The sequence below is a fragment of the Lepisma saccharinum genome, chromosome 7, assembly GCF_977018435.1.
Source record: "Lepisma saccharinum chromosome 7, izLepSacc3.1, whole genome shotgun sequence".
NCBI classification, from domain to species: Eukaryota; Metazoa; Arthropoda; class Insecta; order Zygentoma; family Lepismatidae; genus Lepisma; species Lepisma saccharinum.
In genome coordinates, this window is record NC_139235.1 from 53,051,336 (window position 1) to 53,073,248 (window position 21,913).

General features: G+C 34.7%; 1 protein-coding gene across 3 annotated transcripts in view; it reads left to right on the forward strand.

Moving 5' to 3' along the window:
• LOC145989857 (calpain-A-like) overlaps nucleotides 1–21,913 on the forward strand; it is a 165,073-nt gene that overhangs the window by 82,813 nt on the left and 60,347 nt on the right. For 2 of the 3 annotated variants that reach the window (XM_083125315.1, XM_083125316.1), the window contains one exon: nucleotides 9,845–9,946. In XM_083125315.1, coding sequence (XP_082981441.1) covers nucleotides 9,845–9,946 — 102 coding nt within the window. Of the gene's footprint in view, nucleotides 1–9,844; nucleotides 9,947–14,554; nucleotides 14,636–21,913 lie in introns of all 3 variants that reach the window. The other variant, XM_083125314.1, reaches the window with a different exon arrangement.

The window sequence follows — 21,913 nt, forward strand, 5'->3', positions numbered from 1 at the left end:
TTACGGCATTTTTAATTTTAGGGGAGTCGTAATCACGCCGTTTACGAACCTTTCCGTCCTTCACTGCTCGATCTTGCAACACTATCCTGTAAGAAAGAACGCCATGTTCAGAAGCTTCTAGCAGGGACATAACCCATTGACAACGGAATTCTCACACATAAAAAAATGCGTCTAAATATGCAGTATTAGCGCACGAAATATCATCTTGATATTAGCAGTTATTACTTCTCTTAAATACAACATGTTTGTAACAACTTACGTGTTTTCTTTGGTGCTGTTCATTTTATTTGAAGACTGGCTCTGTACGCGTCCTTCTTGCGAGACATCATTATGCTCACAGGCGTAGTTAGGTAGGGGCTAGGGGAGGTAAGCCCCCAGAACCAGTCATTAGCCCCCCAAAGGCATTTGACATATGCATAAAATAATTAAGGAAGGAGAAACTGCAGACAGAAATAGATAATTCTCATGAAACTTTCATGTGTTACTTTTGTGGTGTGGAAGTAACACTTAAGGAAACAAGTTCAAATTATGTCCTGATGTAGAATAAAATGAAAGTTGTAGTGATTGTGCTTTTTTACGGGGACCATATGTTCCGAACAAGATTTCAAAGAAAATGTATCACCGTTATTTCATTTGATCTTCCACCAAGGTAAACATTGTTACATTCAAACAATAGTGCGACCAGTGATTACATAAATGTTGCACTTCAACAATGATTTCTTACAATTGTATTTTCTTCGAACAAGAAAAAGAGAAGCCGTCATTGTAGAGACTTGAAGAGAATAAGTTTTGATAGGGAAAAGGCGTCAGTTCAAAGAAGTGAATCTAGTTTCTGCGGATTTGTATTGCGTGCGGGACATTCAAAAATTCATGCGTCGCGTGAATGTATCGCGATCCTGTAGAAGCGATTCAAACTAACTAACTAACTAACTCTCTAGCCTTCTTAAACCCGAAGGTTCATGGCTGCAGCAACACAGGCCTTCCATCTGTCCCTATCTTGAGCAAGATCTATATACTCTTTTCCATTACTACCGATTTCCTTTAGGTCCATCTCAACGTTTTCCCTCCATCTTCGTCTTGGCCTTCCTACAGGTCTCTTACCATCAGGTTTCCCAACAAGAACCTTGTAAACTCCTCTTTCCTCTCCCATTCGTGCCACATGGCCTGCCCACCTAAGCCTTCTTGATTTAATTATTCTAATAATATCTGGACATGAATACAAATTATGTAGTTCTAAATTATGTAACCTTCTCCACTCACCTGTCTCCTCATCCCTTTTAGGTCCAAAGATTTTCCTAAGGATCTTATTTTCAAATACTCTCAATTCATGTTCCTCTTTCAATGTAAGGGACCAAGTTTCACACCCATATAATACTACAGGCAAAATTACTGTTTTGTATATTTTAACTTTTAGTTTCTTAGATATTAAACGAGAAGACAAAAGTTTATGAAGAGAGAAGTAACATGCATTTCCTGAATTAAGCCTACTTTTTATTTCCTCTTTAATATCATTTTCATTTGTTAATATTACTCCTAAGTATTTGAATTTGGAAACTGGTAAAAACGAGTTGTTATCAATAATTAGATTTTGATTATTACCTAACACTTGGTTTCGGCCTGTAAGCATATATTTAGTTTTCTCTTTGTTAACTTCCAAACCTATCTCTTTAGCAGTTTTGAAAAATATTTTAGCATTATTCTTAATCGTATTTATATCATCCCCCAGTAAGTCTACATCATCTGCATATGCTAACAACTGAGTCACACCATTTAATTTTAGTCCTTCGTTAGTTTCTTTTACCTTGCTTACAGCATATTCTAAGGCAAAATTAAAGAGCAATGGAGATAATGCATCTCCTTGTTTTAACCCATCATGAATTATAAATTTGTCAGACATATTATTACCCACACGAATTTTACTTTCTGTTTCACTGGTGCATATTTTTATCATACTAACAAGCTTCTTAGGTATTCCAAACTCTACTAATATATTATATAATTTATTTCTTTTGACCGAATCATATGCTTTTTTGAAATCAATGAATAGCTGATGGACATTTTGATTATATTCCCACTTTTTTTCAAGTGTCTGTCTGAAGTGAAAAATTTGATCAGTAGTTGATCTGTTACGTTTAAATCCACATTGATAATCACCTATAATTTCATTAGCATATGGGGTTAGTCTTGTTAAAAGAATGTTAGACAATATTTTGTATGTTGTTGAGAGTAGAGAAATTCCACGGTAATTATTGCAGTTCATTTTATCACCTTTTTTAAACACAGGAACAATTATGGATTCTTTCCACTGTTGAGGGATTTCTTCTTTATTCCATATTAAACAAATTAATTTATGAATTTGACATATTAATGAATTTCCACCATATTTAATTAACTCAGCTGGTATTAAATCAATGCCAGGTGCTTTGTTATTCTTTAGCCTTTTAATAGCATCTTTAACTTCAGTCAAGTTAGGTTCTGGAACTAAAGGTTCTGCTGTGTGTACTTCATTTACTTCTGATTTATCTCCTACATGGACATTTAAAAGGTCATTAAAGTAGTTCTTCCATCTATTTAGAATATCGCTTGGGTCAGCTAGAAAATCACCGTCTTTATCTTTTATCAAGTTTACTTTAGGTTGCCACCCCTTTCTAAATTCATTTACACCTTTATATAAATCTCTGATATTTTTATTTTTGCTGATTGTTTCAATTTCGTTAATTTTGCTTTTCAAGTAATCTCTTTTTTTACTTCTAAACGTGCGGTTAACTTCTCGCTTTATTCTATTATAATTGCTTAGATTTGTATCATCCGAGTTATTTAACCACCTAAGTCTAGCCTGATTTCTTATTTCTAATAGATTATGACATTCATTATCAAACCATGGCTTACTTTTTCTTGGTTTATGGTATCCTATACTTTCTTTAGCTGCTGATTCTATTGCATTACGTATGTGCTCCCAATTCTTATTTACGTCTGTTTCATTTATATTTTCATCATCATTTAAATCCTGCAAAACATCAAATCTATTTGACAGTTTAATTTGGTAATCTTTCTTAATTCTTTCATCAGCAAACTTTCCTGTATCAAATTTTATAACTTTTAGATTTTGTTGCTTATGATTTATCACTGAGAGTCTTTCTCTTAATTTAGCAATTACTAAATAATGGTAACTGGCACATTCAGCACCTCTATGTGTACGAACGTCAATTATACTAGTATGCCTTCTCTTATCAATAAGAATATGATCTATCTGATTATGAGTTTTACCATCTGGAGAAGACCAGGTATATTTATGGATATCTTTATGTTTAAAAGTGGTACTTTTCACAATTAAATTCTTTGAGGTTGCAAAAGTAATCAATCTTATACCATTATCATTACTTAATTCATGAAGACTTTCTTTACCAATCGTGGGTTTAAATGTATCTTCTTTGCCAATCTGTGCATTACAGTCACCTAACAGAATTTTCATATCATACTGAGAAAATTTATCAAAGACCTGTTCTAACTCTGTATAAAAATCATCTTTAGTATTATCATCTTTATCTTCCGTTGGTGCATGTATGTTTATTAAAATAATTTTACACCACCTACCCTGTAAAACTGCATATGATATCCTATCATTAATAAATTCTACTGTTTTAAGAGCCGAGATAATTCTATTATTTATGAAAAAGCCTGTTCCAAAATTATGATTTTCAGTACCACCATAGAAAAAAGTATAATTTTTAGTTTTACAATTCCCTTCTCCTGGCCACCTAACTTCCTGGACAGCTACTACATCTAATTTATACTTGACTATCTCATTAACTGTACACTGAAATGCCCCAGGCCGGTAAAGGCTCCGAACATTCCAGGTGCCTAATTTAATATCCTTATTCCTAACGTAGACCTTATCCTTAGTCCAGGGACAATCGCACATAATTGTTTTATTACGTAAATGGTGATAACTACAATTCATTGGCAAAATCACTCTTTTCCAAGTCTTTTGTGTGCGTTGCACCGCGTCAGCAATATGTGTGCAGATGTTCCGGGTTTATTTTGATTTTTCATTGCGCGAAGGCGGTGCAGTTGAAAGTTGTGTTCAACTCTCCTGGTGAATATTAGGGATGCTTAGAATCTCAGCTATCTCTTGGAGTCTTCGGATAGATTCATTCTTCTGGAGGTAAGAAGAAGCTTATTTGTTGGTTCAAGTAGCCCACAGGAAGATTATCGTGGAAGGACACGTAATTATGCTGGTTATATAACAGCAAGAAATCTAAATCATTTTTTGGAGACTGGAAATTATCGGAAAATCATTCTTTGATTTTGTGTTTGTGAAATACTGTTTTGTGAAATTAAGGCACAGATGACAGAATGATCATTCCTTTTGATTGGAGAGTTTATTAATATTAAAAGTCAGGTGTCCAGCAAACAAGCTTAGACTATTGAATTTCAGAATGAAATTTAAAGAATGCATAGGCAAAGGGATCATTAAAACCTGCTTCGAATGTCATAATCGGTTTTCGATTGAAGTCACCTGGCCAGAGTTATATAAAAGTTATTTGGTCGAAGATCCTCATATAAAAGTCTAGTTTTCAGTATAATTAAATAATATTTCGCCAACTTTCTGTATACTTCATGCCATTATTTATTAGTGCATGTTCTTTCTCATATTTTGTTTCATTCAAACCTTGTTTACAGACAGAAATGGTAATTCTATTAGTAAAAAAGTGAATTTATCCTTAAACCTAGACAGAGACCAAGAATAGCGCACCTTTCCCGATAATTCAATAACTTGCGAGGCTCTCAATTTTCTAATAGTCAGTAATTCTTCGTTTCCTTAATTCACTTCTTCAATAGACAATTTCTTAGGATCCGAAAGCGTCATAATACTTAGAGCGTTCCAGTTTAGTGCACTTAATTTTAGAGTCCCACATTATTTCATTAAGAAGCATTTTTTAGATACGTCGCAGCTCATTAAATGTTGGCAAAACTTATACGTTGCTGTTCATTTTTAATTGGTTTCTGATTTGCCAAAAAGCAGTACTGGACTATAATCTGAATCAACGAAACTTAGAATGGCGTTGATATCTGTTAGATTAGATATTAAGCAATTAACGTCCAATTAAAAGCATGCATAGTATATTGGTAAAATAGATCTGCATGCGAGGTTTAAATGAATGGAAACTTATTAGAGCCTACTAAATAGTATTCTGGGAGAGATCTTTGCGAACATCTACAAGATTAATAAGATAGCAAACCAACTAAATAAATCACCTCTCTCCCCTCTGATAATATAATTCGCACCCTGAGTAGGTGTTTGACGTGAATTTATTATATACCTACGGAAGACTGCCAGTGTCTTCGGCTGCAGCTGCCTGGCTAGGGTCAACCATGGGCAAGATTTTTTTTCCATATCACTGTTAAACATAGAAATGGAAATTGTAGTTGGCCAACAAAGATATTTTCAGGAATTTATACAGATAAGCAAAACACAGTGCACTTCTATTTAAGTTTGAGATATGACAAATACGTTTGGAGTAATATCGTAACGTTTTCTTCATGAATCTAGTGGTTCTCAGTTGAAGTTAAATTAGGATAAAGCGAATTTTCGTTGCATAGAAATTAAGGAAATTTAGATTTTTACTATTTCATTACCTATGTAGATTGTGCTATAAATGCCTTGGAGCATTATAATTTGCTCAGTATCATGAACACAGGATTACCTATTAATATTATCACACTGTAAAGTTATACCTTCTTTATTCTATAGAAGAAATGTGTTCTTTGTTAATAGATTTGGAACCATCTAAAACAGCGTATTGATTCCTTTCAACAATTCCATTTCTTTTGTATGAGATGATGTGGGGATCACCTGTCTCCCAAGGAGAATACCCGTGATGATTTTTGTAATATATTAAAGCTTGAATAAAGTTAGCCCCAGCTAGCCCCCCAAAGCGGACGGGCAAAACTACGCCTATGAATATGCTCACTGCAGGTTCGCTTTTCGAGGAATACAGGCAAGCAGAGAGAAAACTTCTAGCTCGCTTAGCAATACTCTAAGAATTTAACACAGCAACAATCACAATATTACTATAGTCACAAGATTACCAACCTTTACCCTACACCCAGGCACTTTTGTCAGATGGTGTTCTGAGTGATGCACTAAGAAAGCATCAATTGGGAAGACCAGACAAGATTATTTCCAAGATAACAAAATTACACTTTTAATGCATCCATTGACACAGATAGATGACATTCCAAAAAGTGCATCATTTGCAGTTTATGCACCTTAATGTATTATTGAAGTCAAAATATACGTGTCCATCATGGGCGTAACTTGGGGCCTAACTTTGGGGGGGGGGGGCAGGACCGAAATTTTCCAAACCCATTAAAAATAGCATTTCGGATAATTTTGTTAAATAACTGCTCTATTTGTAAAATTATAAAGTTACATTAATATAAAATCAATTTTTAATTAAACGTTTAGATACATTAATTATTTATTGGAAAATTAAGAAGCCGAATAGAAACTTTAAATTGATTGATTGATTGACTTGCATTATTTTACTTCGCTTTTTGTGCCACTTTAGGCTAATTTGCGAAGATGGGGATGAGTAATGATATGATGAAATTGATGAATGGACACTCACACATAATCATGCCCAGGCCCGGAGAAATTTTAAATACACAGCTAACTTTTGTTGTTTAAACTTGGAAGATAAAAGAGCATTCTCCTTTCTGATTGCAAATATTAGTCCTTGGCAACTTGTTTAAGGTGAAAATACTTGTTTCAAATGATACATGTTAGAGTTTTTTAATATTGAAGGAGTTAAGGTCGAACTGTTTCCACAGTGAATAGATGACAATCATGCACATTCGCCGATGCCAGAATTCTTTAATATAAAGCAAACTGTCCGCATTTAAGTATTCAATTTAATAATTTAGGTATTTAAAGTAATATCTGGTTATCTACGTGGAAATTTTTACATACTATTGTTGTCACCATTCTTAAAACTGTAATCAAGGGGTCCCAGGTTCGATAACCGGTGGAGGCCCATAGTGATTTGGATCCCACTTTAAACTGTAGGTCCATCCCGATTAGCCTATCTGTGCATAAAATGAGCCTAAAACAACAACTCAACAAGGTAATTTATGCGTGACACAGCATAGAACTTTTCAGATATATTGACCTCTCGCCATGCACGTCGCAGCGCTTGAGCTGGAAAGACCCATGGATTTTTATGGAAATTTTCGCACTCATACATCGTCCACGCTCCCATGTCATTACAGGTGGCCGTGAACAACAGGCCTCCTCCATACCGTAAGGACCACACAGTATTTCCATGGAGAATACCTAGTTAACAAATTGAACATTTAACCAATGTGTTCATTTATCTACATTTCGGAGTCTTTTCTGACAGAAGTGGCGGTATTTCTGACATTTTTTAAAGAAAATTGAATCGGTCCTTAAACATTTTTCCACGATGACGTCCAAAGTTGACCTGGAGGGGGAGTGTATTCTGAATTATTTAATTATCATCATTTTTGTTCCTGTATCCTCATTAAATAATAATATTTCTCAAGAAAACTGGTCTTGTGTTTTGGTCAGAATTTCAGGCCTTTGAAAACTCTGTGCCATGGTGTGCAAAGTATGCAGTACTGTGTGAGGTTGTTGGCATGAATTTAGTTTTATCTTGCACAGTATATAATTAAACTATCTTCTAGCGTGTAAAACACGTCGCCATGGTATCCTGTGGAATTTATATTAATTTATTTTACAATTTGTTTCCAGCAAGTTTTGTCACTGATGTTGAGGAGTTAATAGTTCTTGTGAATAATGATTCTGTTATTTGATAAGAAAACGTTTAATAAACTCAGCAACTGCCCGTCAATTTCTCCTCTGTAAACGATCTCTATTCTTAAAATACAAGTGATAGAAATGCAGTATCTCTGTTGAGAAATGATGTTACCCAGCCACGCAAGAAATGTGCCTTTAGACAGGAATTTCTTGAATATTTGAAATCATGTGAGATGTGTCATGCCTCAAAAGTATCTGTGAGGTCATAAAGCGAACGTAGACCATAATAAAATTTATCTGATGTTTCTTTCAATTTTAGCATATTTTGATCTTTATGGTGCATATGAATCCGCCCCGTCACATAACCCATGTAGCACACAAATATGAGTGAAGCTTCTGGTTCTATTGAAGTTTCAGTCTCCTTTCTCGAAGAGTTGCGCCGGAGTAAAATTCCTTTATAATTTTGAGCCTATTAATATCATATGTTTGTTAAATATAAAAAAAAAACAGCAAGGAGGTGAAGTAATTAATGTCCAGTAGTGTTGAGTATACAGTGAGCCTTCGAGAGCAAAAAAGAATGCTCACAGCATCCTGAACTCACGGAGGTTGTAAGAATGTTTTGAACAATTCATTTCAAATTTGGAAAATATTCTCTTAAATGATGATCCTCACACACATACACAAGAAAGTTCTGGGTTGAAACTCAGTGTTCTTATATTCACATATTTCTTACAACACATTGATTGAGTTCTGAACTATTTTCTGTCTGATATTTAATGGGTGGAAAACACCTCTCTTTCACTTAACACCTGAAAATTTTGGAGAGGCTTTTGCAGCCCCCCCCCCCCCCCCCCGTTAAGTTACGCCTATGGTATCCATTGACACGTTTTGGGTTCTGTGCGCAGAATTCAGACGAATGTGGTTTCCGTCCTTAAAATTAGGGATTGCAGAACAGCAACAGGTGAGAGGACGTATTAGGAAGAATGTTGATAACGAGACTGCACGTAGATCGAAGACAAGCCGAAGCGCCGTAGATAAATGTACGGTCAACGAAGTTAGTAATAAGTTGTGTTTAATACAGCCTACATTGATACAATTGTAGGTTAAATCGTATCTTCTGCAAATATGCTGTATAAAGAAGCCGGAGTACCAAGTGAGGTGAGTGTACGTACCTACATTCTCAAATCACAGATACTTCTGCGATATAACAACTTCATTGACTATCGTTTCAATCCAGGAGTGTCATTACTGTACGCATGAAAACCTTGAAAATGATGAATTTATGAGATAAGACATGTAACTTTTAACGTTATTGGAATGCGTTCGATACAATTGTTCATGGCTCTTGCTTGATCTCATTTGAGGCACATGAACATTAGTTGTGCCATAATGTTGTAGTTTGTTCGCTTAAAGTTCGAGTTCTCCTTCGAAGGCCACTTTACTTGAAAGAAAGTTCCGAAAGATCAATTTCCCTCTGACAAACAAGTCCACGTGGAGGCCAGTAGATCCTCCCCTCAAACCTATCCCACCAATAGCGTTCGTTTTAGGAACTGACAGTTCTTGCCAAGTCCACGTGGAGTAAATACGATGTTGCCAATTCAGTTTCTTTGGAGATTACATGATGTGAGGTTGTGGTTATCTTTTCTAGGTTGTGTTATTATGTAGTGCTATTTTCCTTTATGCACCATGTGGAGACCTTGGGATTGTAATGTGGTCGCAGTTCGTGTTGGATGTCTAGAAGACTGCAGGTGAAAGTGACAGCAGCGCTTCTCAGAAAAACAGGTTCTGGCTCAAAACCAGATCGACTGGTAGGCTTCCCCTCGAGCTATGTCAAAGATACCGTACTGACGTTCGAATCAGGACTTGAACCATACCAACGTCTTGCTTGTAGCAAGGTGATTGTCCCCATACTCTGGGACTAGGCATAAATATCTAAGACTTAAACTTTCCGTGCAAGTTTATTTACTATATTACTACATTACTTTTTGTTTAGTTATAATATTGTTCCGTATTTTGCACGATGTACTATTATTTATTGAAGTTTTGGTTTCTCTTCTACAGGATGACGTCATCGACACATGCACAGAACGACCAGAGCCTCCCGAACGACGAGCGTTTGAACTTCCCGAGGGAGAATTTATCGATGGCATGCTGGGACTGTGGGTGAGTTATCTTGGAATATACTTCTGAGTATCTGGACATGCAATCTCTTGCCTTTCCGCCTTGCCACAGAAAGACTTTTGCGGTAATCTCTGTATTTATTCGTACTGTTATCGGAAATAGATCTGGTGTTCAGGCGACATTCAGTGCTCCTGGAGGTAAGTGACCCTGGACACATTTGAATAAAGAGGAACAGCCGGAATTTTCCGGAAGGCGGGAACGGGGTTCCGATACGACGGAGAAAACTCATGGAGCAGATACAAAGAGGTCAGAAACGATCTCCTTTGCCAGCCCCTATAAATACATTCTAAATGATGGCACTAAAACAAATAAAAAATAAACAAAGAAATGGGAATATGGTTCAAATTATTGAAAATACTGAATATTTAATTTATTCTACGATTGATAAAACATATAAACTTATTTTTGGCAAACTTTCTTCGAGTCTGTATTTAGTTAGAAAACAGGAGGAAACAATTCGAATAAGTACAGAAAACGAAGATTTGTATTAACATTTCTTAAAAAATATTAACTTGCTATTTTCATCATTCCATAACTATTCGCGGCACGAAATAAAGAGACACAATTTTGCCTAAAAGTAAATACACACATTCACACATACTTCGTTGAATTGGAAAAAAATTATCAGTAGATAAGAAATATATTTAGTAAATGAAAAGTATTAAGAGTAAATTTTTGCATTGTACGATATGTACTTTCAAGTTATAATTAAAGAAACGAGAGAAACTAAATTGTATTTAAATTCAATTACTTAAAATATGGGGCTGTTGATACTTTTCACAGAGAATCAAAAATGAAAATATACGTCGTACTTCAGAACTAGGTATGTAGACTCATGGGACCTAATTTTGAGGGGGCAGAATCCAACTGAGTCTAATTTTGAGGGGATGGAAGAATCAAATCTGGAGCTTAACTTTGGGGGAAGACACTCGAAAAGTTTTCCATCACATAAAAATAGCGTCCAGTATTATTTGATAAATAACTGTGACGTTTGCGAAATCACAAATATTACTCTTTATTACTTTCCTCCTCAGGTCCCATAGCTTGGAATTTTTAATATACCTAAAAATTTGGGGAGCAAGCCCCCCTTGCTCCCGCCAAGTTACACCTATGTGTAGACTAACTAACTAACTAACTCCCTAGCCTTCTTAAACCCGAAGGTTCATGGCTGCAGCAACACAGGCCTTCCATCTTTCCCTATCTTGAGCAAGTTCTATATACTCTTTTCCATCCCTACCGATTTCCCTTAGGTCTATCTCAACGTTGTCCCTCCATCTTCGTCTTGGCCTTCCTACAGGTCTCTTACCATCAGGTTTCCCAACAAGAATCCTGTAAATTCCTCTTTCCTCTCCCATTCGTGCCACATGGCCTGCCCACCTAAGTCTTCTTGATTTCATTATTCTGATAATATCTGGACATGAATACAAATTATGTAGTTCTAAATTATGTAACCTTCTCCACTCACCTGTCTCCTCATCCCTTTTAGGTCCAAATATTTTCCTAAGGATCTTATTTTCAAATACTCTCAATTTATGTTCCTCTTTCAATATAAGGGACCAAGTTTCACACCCATATAATACTACAGGCAAAATTACTGTTTTGTATATTTTAACTTTTAGTTTCTTAGATATTAAACGAGAAGACAAAAGTTTATGAAGAGAGAAGTAACATGCATTTCCTGAATTAAGCCTACTTTTTATTTCCTCTTTAATATAATTTTCATTTGTTAATATTACTCCTAAGTATTTGAATTTGGAAACTGGTTCAAACGAGTTGTTATCAATAATTAGACTTTGATTATTACCTAACACTTGGTTTCGGCCTGTAAGCATATATTTAGTTTTCTCTTTGTTAACTTCCAAACCTATCTCTTTAGCAGTTTTGAAAAATATGTTAGCATTATTCTTAATTGTATTCACATCATCCCCCAGTAAGTCTACATCATCTGCATATGCTAACAACTGAGTCAGACCATTTAATTTTAGTCCTTCGTTAGTTTCTTTTACCTTGCTTACAGCATATTCTAAGGCAAAATTAAAGAGCAATGGAGATAATGCATCACCTTGTTTTAACCCATCATGAATTATAAATTTGTCAGACATATTAATACCCACACGAATTTTACTTTCTGTTTCACTGGTGCATATTTTTATCATACTAACAAGCTTCTTAGGTATTCCAAACTCTACTAATATATTATATAATTTATCTCTTTTCACCGAATCATATGCTTTTTTGAATTAATAGCTGATGGACATTTTGATTATATTCCCACTTTTTTTCAAGTGTCTGTCTGATGTGAAAAATTTGATCTGTAGTTGATCTGTTACGTTTAAATCCACATTGATAATCACCTATAATTTCATTAGCATATGGGGTTAGTCTTGTTAAAAGAATGTTAGATAATATTTTATATGTTGTTGAGAGTAGAGAAATTCCACGGTAATTATTGCAGTTCATTTTATCACCTTTTTTAAACACAGGAACAATTATGGATTCTTTCCACTGTTGAGGGATTTCTTCTTTATTACATATTAAACAAATTAATTTATGAATTTGACATATTAGTGAATTTCCACCATATTTAATTAACTCAGCTGGTATTAAATCAATGCTAGGTGCTTTGTTATTCTTTGGCCTTTTAATAGCATCTTTAACTTCAGTCAAGTTAGGTTCTGGAACTAAAGGTTCTGCTGTGTGTACTTCATTTACTTCTGATTTATCTCCTACATGAACATTTAAAAGGTCATTAAAGTAGTTCTTCCATCTATTTAGAATATCGCTTGGGTCAGCTAGAAAATCACAGTCTTTAACTTTTATAAAGTTTACTTTAGGTTGCCACCCCTTTCTAAACTCATTTACACCTTTATATAAATCTCTTATATTTTTATTTTTGCTGTTTGTTTCAATTTCGTTAATTTTGCTTTTCAAGTAATCTCTTTTTTTGCTTCTAAACGTACGGTTAACTTCTCGCTTTATTCTATTATAATTGTTTAGATTTGTATCATCAGAGTTATTTAACCACCTAAGTCTAGCCTGATTTCTTATTTCTATTAGATTATGACATTCATTATCAAACCATGGCTTACTTGTTCTCGGTTTATGGTATCCTATACTTTCTTTAGCTGCTGATTCTATTGCATTACGTATGTGCTCCCAATTCTTATTTACGTCTGTTTCATTTATATTTTCATCATCATTTAAATCCTGCAAAACATCAAATCTATTTGACAGTTTAATTTGGTAATCTTTCTTAATTCTTTCATCAGTAAACTTTCCTGTATCAAATTTTAGAACTTTTAGATTTTGTTCCTTATGATTTATCACTGAGAGTCAACTATGTGTAGACTGTCAAGATAATTTTAAAAGGAGATGAAAGGTATTTTTGCTTGCAAAAAATTCCTCAAGAAGAACAGATATGAATGTATGCCCCGGTATCTGTGTATGTGTGTATGCTAACTAACTAACTAACTCCCTAGCCTTCTTAAACCCGAAGGTTCATGGCTGCAGCAACACAGGCCTTCCATATGTGTGTATGTATCTACATAAATATATGTATACATATTCATACATACAGCCTACACGCAACGCGTATATATTATTTTAACTACCCAACGCAAAATTAGTTTGCAGTCAACGCACTGATCACGATAATGTACCTATTTTATTCTTTTGGAATCTCCATTGACTCAACGACAAAGCGTGTAAATGCCATTCACAAGGATACTACAATATACTGGGTAACTTTGAGAATCTCAATCAGAACTTACATTGTAACATTTTCTGGTTCGCGTAAGACTATGTGTCACATGGCAAATACAAAAAAGAAGAGACTACATTCATCTGAAATATGTATCTTGATTATTTCAAAGGTAATAGAACTCAGGGAAGAAGAATTGTTCCAAATTATTAGATTCGTACGGAAACAGTCCAATTAATCAGAAATGACAGATACATTGCCAATTGACACCTTAAATCTTTTATGGCAATTGTAACCCATCAAAACTCAAATCAATCATGTCCTCTACTAATCTTCTTTTCATCAACATTTTTTTTAGCTTTGATATATTATTTATTAACCATTTATTAACACTTTTATTTCCTATTGGGAACTTGCGAGCTAGCTAGACATGTGCCAATCTTAAATCTTTTTTTAAACATATGTGTACATAAATGCATACACATATCAACATTAAACGTATGTAAGTATGTTAAGGAAATAGCAAATCAAGCTGTGCGCTCTCATGACAAACCCTCGAACGTACCATAGCACAATATACTCGTACATTATTTAGCAACTGTGATATCCAACCACAATAAAGTTTTTCCTTTCATTCTTTTCTTGCATACAGTCAGTATAACATGCTGTCTTCTTGAGAGTGTATATTCACACATTTTGTCTTTCTAGGTATGTATTATTTCACGAAAATAGCTGAACACAGTAGGGATGGTTCAATAAGAACATTTGTCATGTACGTTTATTTAACAGTTTTCAATGAAAATACGATTCATAATATATATTTCAGATCTGCAGATTGCCATAAACTACATTTCAAATTGAAATGGCTTATTAACAACTCTCTCTTACAGATTTCCATCATCAAACAAGTACAACGGGAATGCAGAACGAGAGCTATTCTTGAAAAACTTTTCTATAAAGTCAGTGCTTACGTAAGAACTTCATTTCATAGACAATCTCAAACGAATTATCAAATTGACAACTTAGTAGATTGCCACCTATCTATATTTTCACGTAGACGTTGATTTTAGATAATCCATAAGAAGTTTAGAAACCTTGTAATGTAGGTAGCGTCTCACGGTAGAGTACATGAACACCTTCATCAGCTTTTGGAAAGAGTAGATAATGTTTGGTATGTAGATAATGTTTCAACAATAATCTTACGTAGATTAAAGAAAATATGTAATGTAGTATCACTCAAAACCTCACAATTTGTCTGTAAGTTTTGATATTAAATCATTATCAAATGTGTCATTATGCAACAAGATAGCACCTGATTCGATCTTCTCATTTCCATAGCCTAACATGTTTTGGTATTTTTATTCTTCTCAATTTTCGTCACTAACTAACTAGCTCTCTAGCCGTCTTAAACCCGAAGGTTTTCGGCTGCAGCAATAAAGTATCCCATCTGTCTCTATCCTGAGCAACATCAATCCAATCTTTTCCATCCTTACCGATTTCCTTTAGGTCCATCTCAACGTTATTCCTCCATCTTCGTCTTCGCTTTCCTACAGGTCTCTTACCATCAGGTTCTGCAATGGGAATCCTGTAAACTCTTCTTTCCTCTCCCATTCTTGCCACATGGCCTGCCAACCTACGTCTTCTTGATTTAAATATTGTAATAATATTTGGACATGTTTACAAATTATGCAGTTCTAAACTATTTCAACTTCTCCACTCACCTGTCTCCTCATCCCTTTTAGGTCCAAGTATTTTTTCTAAGGATTTTATTTTCAAATACTCTTAATTTATATTCCTCTTTTCATTTTTAATTGAGACTAAGGGTCTAAATTCTCATCAATGAAAATAAAATAATGTGAGTAACACGTGCTATGGAATAATCAGAGCCTTCCTATCTCTTGATATTATTGTTAACTTTGCCTATTCCATAGGTGTGATTTTCATGTGGGTTAGAAAATACAGTTTCCTTCTTACACGTATTTCAGACTACATATGTCAGTGTTATAATATCTGCTTACATACAAAAAAATATACTGTTTACTGCATTCTCCCAAAAATATTTCCAGAAAAGATTCCTCTCAAAAATATCTTGCTTATGTCACTAATGTAAAAATAAATTTTATTGAACATATTACAGCTACTACTCGTGAACATTAATTAATTACCCATTTTTCCAAATCGTTTTATCTCACCTACTTCTGAATACTGATATTATATATAGACCATAGGTTTGAAAACAGAAAGAAACTGAGAATATCTTCTCTGCGATACGTTCATAAAACAGATATTATATCTATCTTGAACATCTAACCATTACATATATGCCACGAACTAGAACGCATTATATTTATCCATAAAATCATCATTATCAAAATTATAACTGAATTTTAATTTTTCAATCTTCGGGCAAACGCACAACCAACCTCCAATGTCTAACTCTTCCACAATTCTGCTAGACGGTTATCCCTTCTACAACGCTCTCAACTTGATAGTCTTATAACAACTTAACTCAAAATATTGGCTCTTGTTAAAGCACAGTTTTCGAGCTTCACTAAATACTTAAACACAGTGTGTTTCAAAACTCCTTCATAATTTTAAAAAGCTATAACTTTAAAGTAGTAGGTTTATTGCAACGAAATATTGTTGTTGTTTCTTTCACAGATTAAAATTTAAAACTTTGTTCTGCCCACACTGCTGAATGGCGTGTTAACCCATTGGCGTCATGTTTAAATACCTTCGGAGTTGACCAAGAAATCGTATTTAAATTCCGTAGATATAGAGATATTCTGGAGTGGATAGAGAATCTACTAGTGGTTCTTGTGCTTTGTGATTTAAGTTAGGAATATATACGTATAAACTGAGATTTTAAAAGGTAATATATAATATAATAACTGTGTGAACGAAGTGATAGAGTACGTGGAGATAAAGTTATTAATATGATATACGTGTTTAATATGACTCGACGCCATTAAACAAAATGAATACCCAAGTAAGTGACACAGACACTTCGGAATGTATGGAAGTTTGGGTTCCTGCTAGCGTAGCTAGTCAAGACAAAAGTGATGTCTCTCAGAAAACCTATCACAGAATACAGTAAATACACATCAAGTTAAAATATCTAAAGATCATGAAACAATTACATACAAAAATAACCAATTGGGGCCTTATGATATATTTGTAAGAAGTTCAAATGAAAGTAATGAAACAAATACAGGTAATATTAGACAGCTACATATACTAAAATTAGGGAAAAAACTTCATGAAGCCAAAATAGAAGGTCTAAAGACAATTGAGACCATGGGGAAAAATCTGGCGAAATTGGAATTTAAATTTGCGAAAAATGCTAACATCTTTCTCTCTCATCCAGTTCTAATGAACAATAACCGGTTTGCTTATGTACCAGCACATAAAGTGAGGAGAATGGGTGTAATTAAAGGAATAGATACCTCATTTAACAGATGATGAATTATTAGAAAACATAAAACCAAATTTTTTCAACGTACTCAAAGTGAGGCGAATAATGAAATACAAAATTGACGAAAATGGAAGTCGAATTGCTGAGCCAACGAGATCAATAATATTGACATTTGATGCCCAAACCTTACCAGTATATGTAACTTTATATTATTCAAAGATTGATGTAGAGCCTTACATTCCCATGGTAAAGCAATGCACAAACTGCTACTATTATGGACATTTCAAATCTAACTGTAAGAGTAAATTGAAGTGTAAACGTTGTGGGCAAAATCATGAATTCTCAAGCTGTAATAATAATGTCATATGCATTCACTGTACACAAGAACACTGGGTAACAGACAAGGACTGTCCAGAAAAACATCGACAAAAGGATATAGTCAAGACTATGGCGCTTGAAGGCCTATCTTATCATGAAGCTGCGAAAAAATACCCAAAAGCTACTTTAACTACTACATCAGTAGTACCGAGTGAGAACAAAATATACAACATTTCCTACGCATCAACGTGCAAGGAAACAACACAGACCCAATATAACATTAATCCAAATACTTATAAACAAGAAATCCAATATCAAATGCTTCATCACCAACTGCCTAACAAAAGAGCTTTTAATTATGCTCAACAAGTGGATCGTAACCAGGAAACAACAAAGTTATCGCAGGGAAAACGTCCAAAATCATCAGAAACACCTCAAAATCGAGAACAAAAAGAAAGACAGAAACCAGCGACAATTGACAAAACAAAACCACATTGGAAAGAAAAGCAGCAGAGTGGTTCAATGAACTCGGTTATAGATCAGAAAGACAAGTTACTTCTGCTATCGCAGAATATGCAAGCGAGTTCAGATTGTGGATCATCAATGAATGACCCCTTTTTAACATTTTTTTCTAAGTATCTAGCAGGAATATGCAACTTCGCCAATACCTCGTCATCACATAACATGAAACAGGATTGGTCTGTTGTAGCATCAAGTATAATAAATTATCTAATTCATCACTCAGAATGCCAGGCAGGATAAAGAAAATTATACAATGAAATATTAGAAGCATAATTCCAAATATACACAGTCTAGAAAACATTATTCACTTTCACTCAGCAGACATTATATTAATTCATGAAACCCGAATCAAAAATTAAAGCCTATGGATACCACTGAATAAGACACGACAGAGATGACGGATATGGTGGAGTGGCCATAGGGATTAAAAATAATTATAGGTATGAAATAATACATTTAAGGAATATGCCTGATAATATTCAAATAGTTGGAGTAACAATAGATAGTACTACATTTGTTACACTATATAATCCACCTTCGTCTAAATTACTGTATTCGTTCTGGTGTAATCTCTTCCAACAACTTCCGGCATATACTTCTATTATAATCGGAGGGGATATTAACGCACATCATCCATTGTGGGGTTGTTATGGTTCAGATATGTCAGGGAAATCTATGTGCAGATACTTTCAAGAGTCAAATGTAACAATACTAAATGATGACACTCCCACATATATCTCGAGACCAAATGAAAATCCTAGTGCCCTTGACATAATACTCGTGACAGAGAATATAGTTGCCGATATTAACTGGAGAGTTCTGCAAAATCCATATAATAGTAATCATCTTCCAATTTTGATATCATTATATTCAAATATAGATACAACACTTATATCTAGTAATCTTCCGGAAAGATCAACACGTCCATACTATTCTAAAAATATTAACTGGAACGAATTTTCAAGACAAATCAATCTCTCTACTGAAAAATACCAAAAACAAACTTTAGGGAAAGATTACGAAAACTATACATCACTAATTAAAGAGAATTTGAACAGATCTACAATTCCCCGTCAACGTGACTCGAAAAGAAAGATTGCTCCGTGGTGGACGACAAACTGCCAGAAATTGATAAACGCTAGACAAAATGCATTCCTCAAATATAAAGAAAACCAAACAATGAACCATTTCTTGAAGTACAAAGAAACAGCAGCCAAAACTCAAAGGTACTTAAGGCAAATTAAGGCAGAGTTTTGGAAAAAGTTTTGTTCCTCATTAACAAATGAATCAACCTTAACCACAACGTGGAAAGTTATTAACAGAATGTCTAATGCCAATAATATTAGTAGATATCATGGAGGCGACATAAGCAGTAAATGGATAACAGAATTTCATCAATCCCTAACACCAGACTCCAGGGACTGTGATTTTAACGCCATATTAAATTCAATGAATGAATCCACGACATTGGAATGTCCATATACCAGTGCAGAATTAAGAAAAGTTATAAGTGAAGGGAAACCTTCGTCGTCACCAGGAATAGATGGCATATCATATGAATGTATACAAAACTTACCGAAACTGGGGATAGATACATTATTAGAACTTTATAACGTGATATGGAATAGCGGACAAGTTCCCCTTCAATGGTAGGAAATTGTTATAATTCCAATCCTTAAACCAGGAAAAACACCAGGATGTTCTAAAAATTATCGACCAATAGCACTAGCGTCATGCATCATACATCTTATACTTAATAGAATTACTTGGTGTATTGAATATAACAATATATTACCAAAATATCAAATGGGATTCAGAAGAGGAATGGGAACAATAGATGTTTTGACTACACTTAACATATGATTGTCAATTGTTCGTCGCGAATTTTGTATAGTTGTTTTCCTGGATCTTTCTAGTGCATATGATGCAGTCCTTATAGATTTGCTTGTTAAAAAACTAAAAAATCTCAATCTTCCTAAGCAATTTATTAAAAGTATAGTTGGATTATTACTACAGAGAAAAAGTTATGTTCGTTACGGTCATCAACTTTCGAATGCTCGCACAACGAGTCAAGGACTTCCGCAAGGTGCGGTGTTAAGTCCAACATAATTTAATTAATATACTTATGATCTTGGTAAACAAGTAGTGAAGTATGCTTAGATTATTGCAATATGCAGATCATATTGTTATATACAAAAACAGCAAGAATCTATCTGATGGTTTAGAGAAAACACAACTGGCTTTAAACGAATTATGCACATGGTGTGATAACAATGGCATAAACATTAACGTAGAAAAATTATCTGTTATTGTGTTCCATAGAAGAAGATTACAAACTCCAGTTATGTCAGACATTAATGGATCACACATAAAACAAACTAGGACACAAATTTCTTGGCATTATGTATGATGATAAATTGAAATGGAAAGCCAAAGTAGAACACATGGAAGAAAAGGCTCTTAAGGCGTTTAACATTATAAAATGCCTCACATTCAAGAAAAAGTGGGGAGCAGATCCTAGACTACTCCACATTGTTCACAAACAAATGCTAAAGTCAAGATTAGAATATGGCTCTTTCTTGATTAACAGTAATCTAAATTGGGCATTTGGGAAAATATCTTCAATACAATATCATAGTTTATGTAGAATCTTTGGTCTATAGAAAGGAACACCGAAACAGGCTACGTTTGTTGAAGTAGAAGAATCACCATTTCATCTACGGGCACAATATCTTGCGAAAAAAATCTTAATGAAAAAGATGTCTTAAATATCCAGTCCGATTATACCAAAATTATCACTTTTACAAGCCTTAATGTCATCAAACCATACACCTAATTTTAAATTAGCAACAATACTTCCTGTTCACGGTGGCTCAGTCGGTAACGCGTCTGACTACCATGCTAAAGGTCCCGGGTTCGATCCCCGGCCGGTTCAAATCCGGGAACTTTTCTAACGATGGAAGCGGCCCCGGCGCCCACCCAGCGTCGAATAACATGGGTACCTGGGGGAAACCCTGGGGGGTAAAGGCGGTCAGGTCAGGGGCGTGATGCTGATCACATCACCCCACTCACGACCGGATCAAGAAAGTGTGGGGCGTTACCCCCACACCCCCTATACGCCTTCATGGCGTGGTGCTATGCACAGGGGAGCACTTTACCTTTTTTACTTCCTGTTCACTTTCCTCCATATCCATATAAAGATACACGAACATCAATGCCAAGTATGGTGAATAACATATTGATGGATGCTGCGGATGACGCATAAAAGTCCGCAGCTGGTAACACTGAAGCTGCAATATATTGTAATGATCTAATGGAATATAAAATGTAACCATTACCAGCAGAATTTTCAATATTCACGGCGGAAGCGCTTGCTATTCGTCAAGCATTGTTGTATATACACGAGAAAAACCTCAAGAGGGCAGTGATCGCCACTGATTCAGCGTCAGTCTTACACTCCCTGGGGTCGATAACAGCGGATTACTTTATAGACTGATACATTGTTAACATAAAAGTTTTGAAAAACTAAATATGCTGACCAAGGCAGTAATTTATTTTATTAAAAAACATAAACTAACGTAACGTTTCAACCTTCTAGCAAGGTCTTCTTCAGACTCTGTATCAAGTACAAAAGTCCTTTTGACTTTTGTACTTGATACAGAGTCTGAAGAAGACCTTGCTAGAAGGTTGGAACGTTACGTTAGTTTATGTTTTTTTAATAAAATAAATTACTGCCTTGGTCAGCATATTTAGTTTTTCATAATCATGGAAACAAGGCTTAATGGAGTTATAATAAAAGTTTTGTATCACAAACTAACTAACTCAGGTTACAATATTTCTTTTGTATGGACGCCTGGGCATACATAACTACATAGAAGGAAACCACATAGCAGACGTACGCAACTGAAGAATTAAGTCACCCATCGCTTCGGATTAAATTTTCTGCAAAAGCACTAGAGTCGCATGCTAAAACAGAATTGTTGAAAAGTTGGCA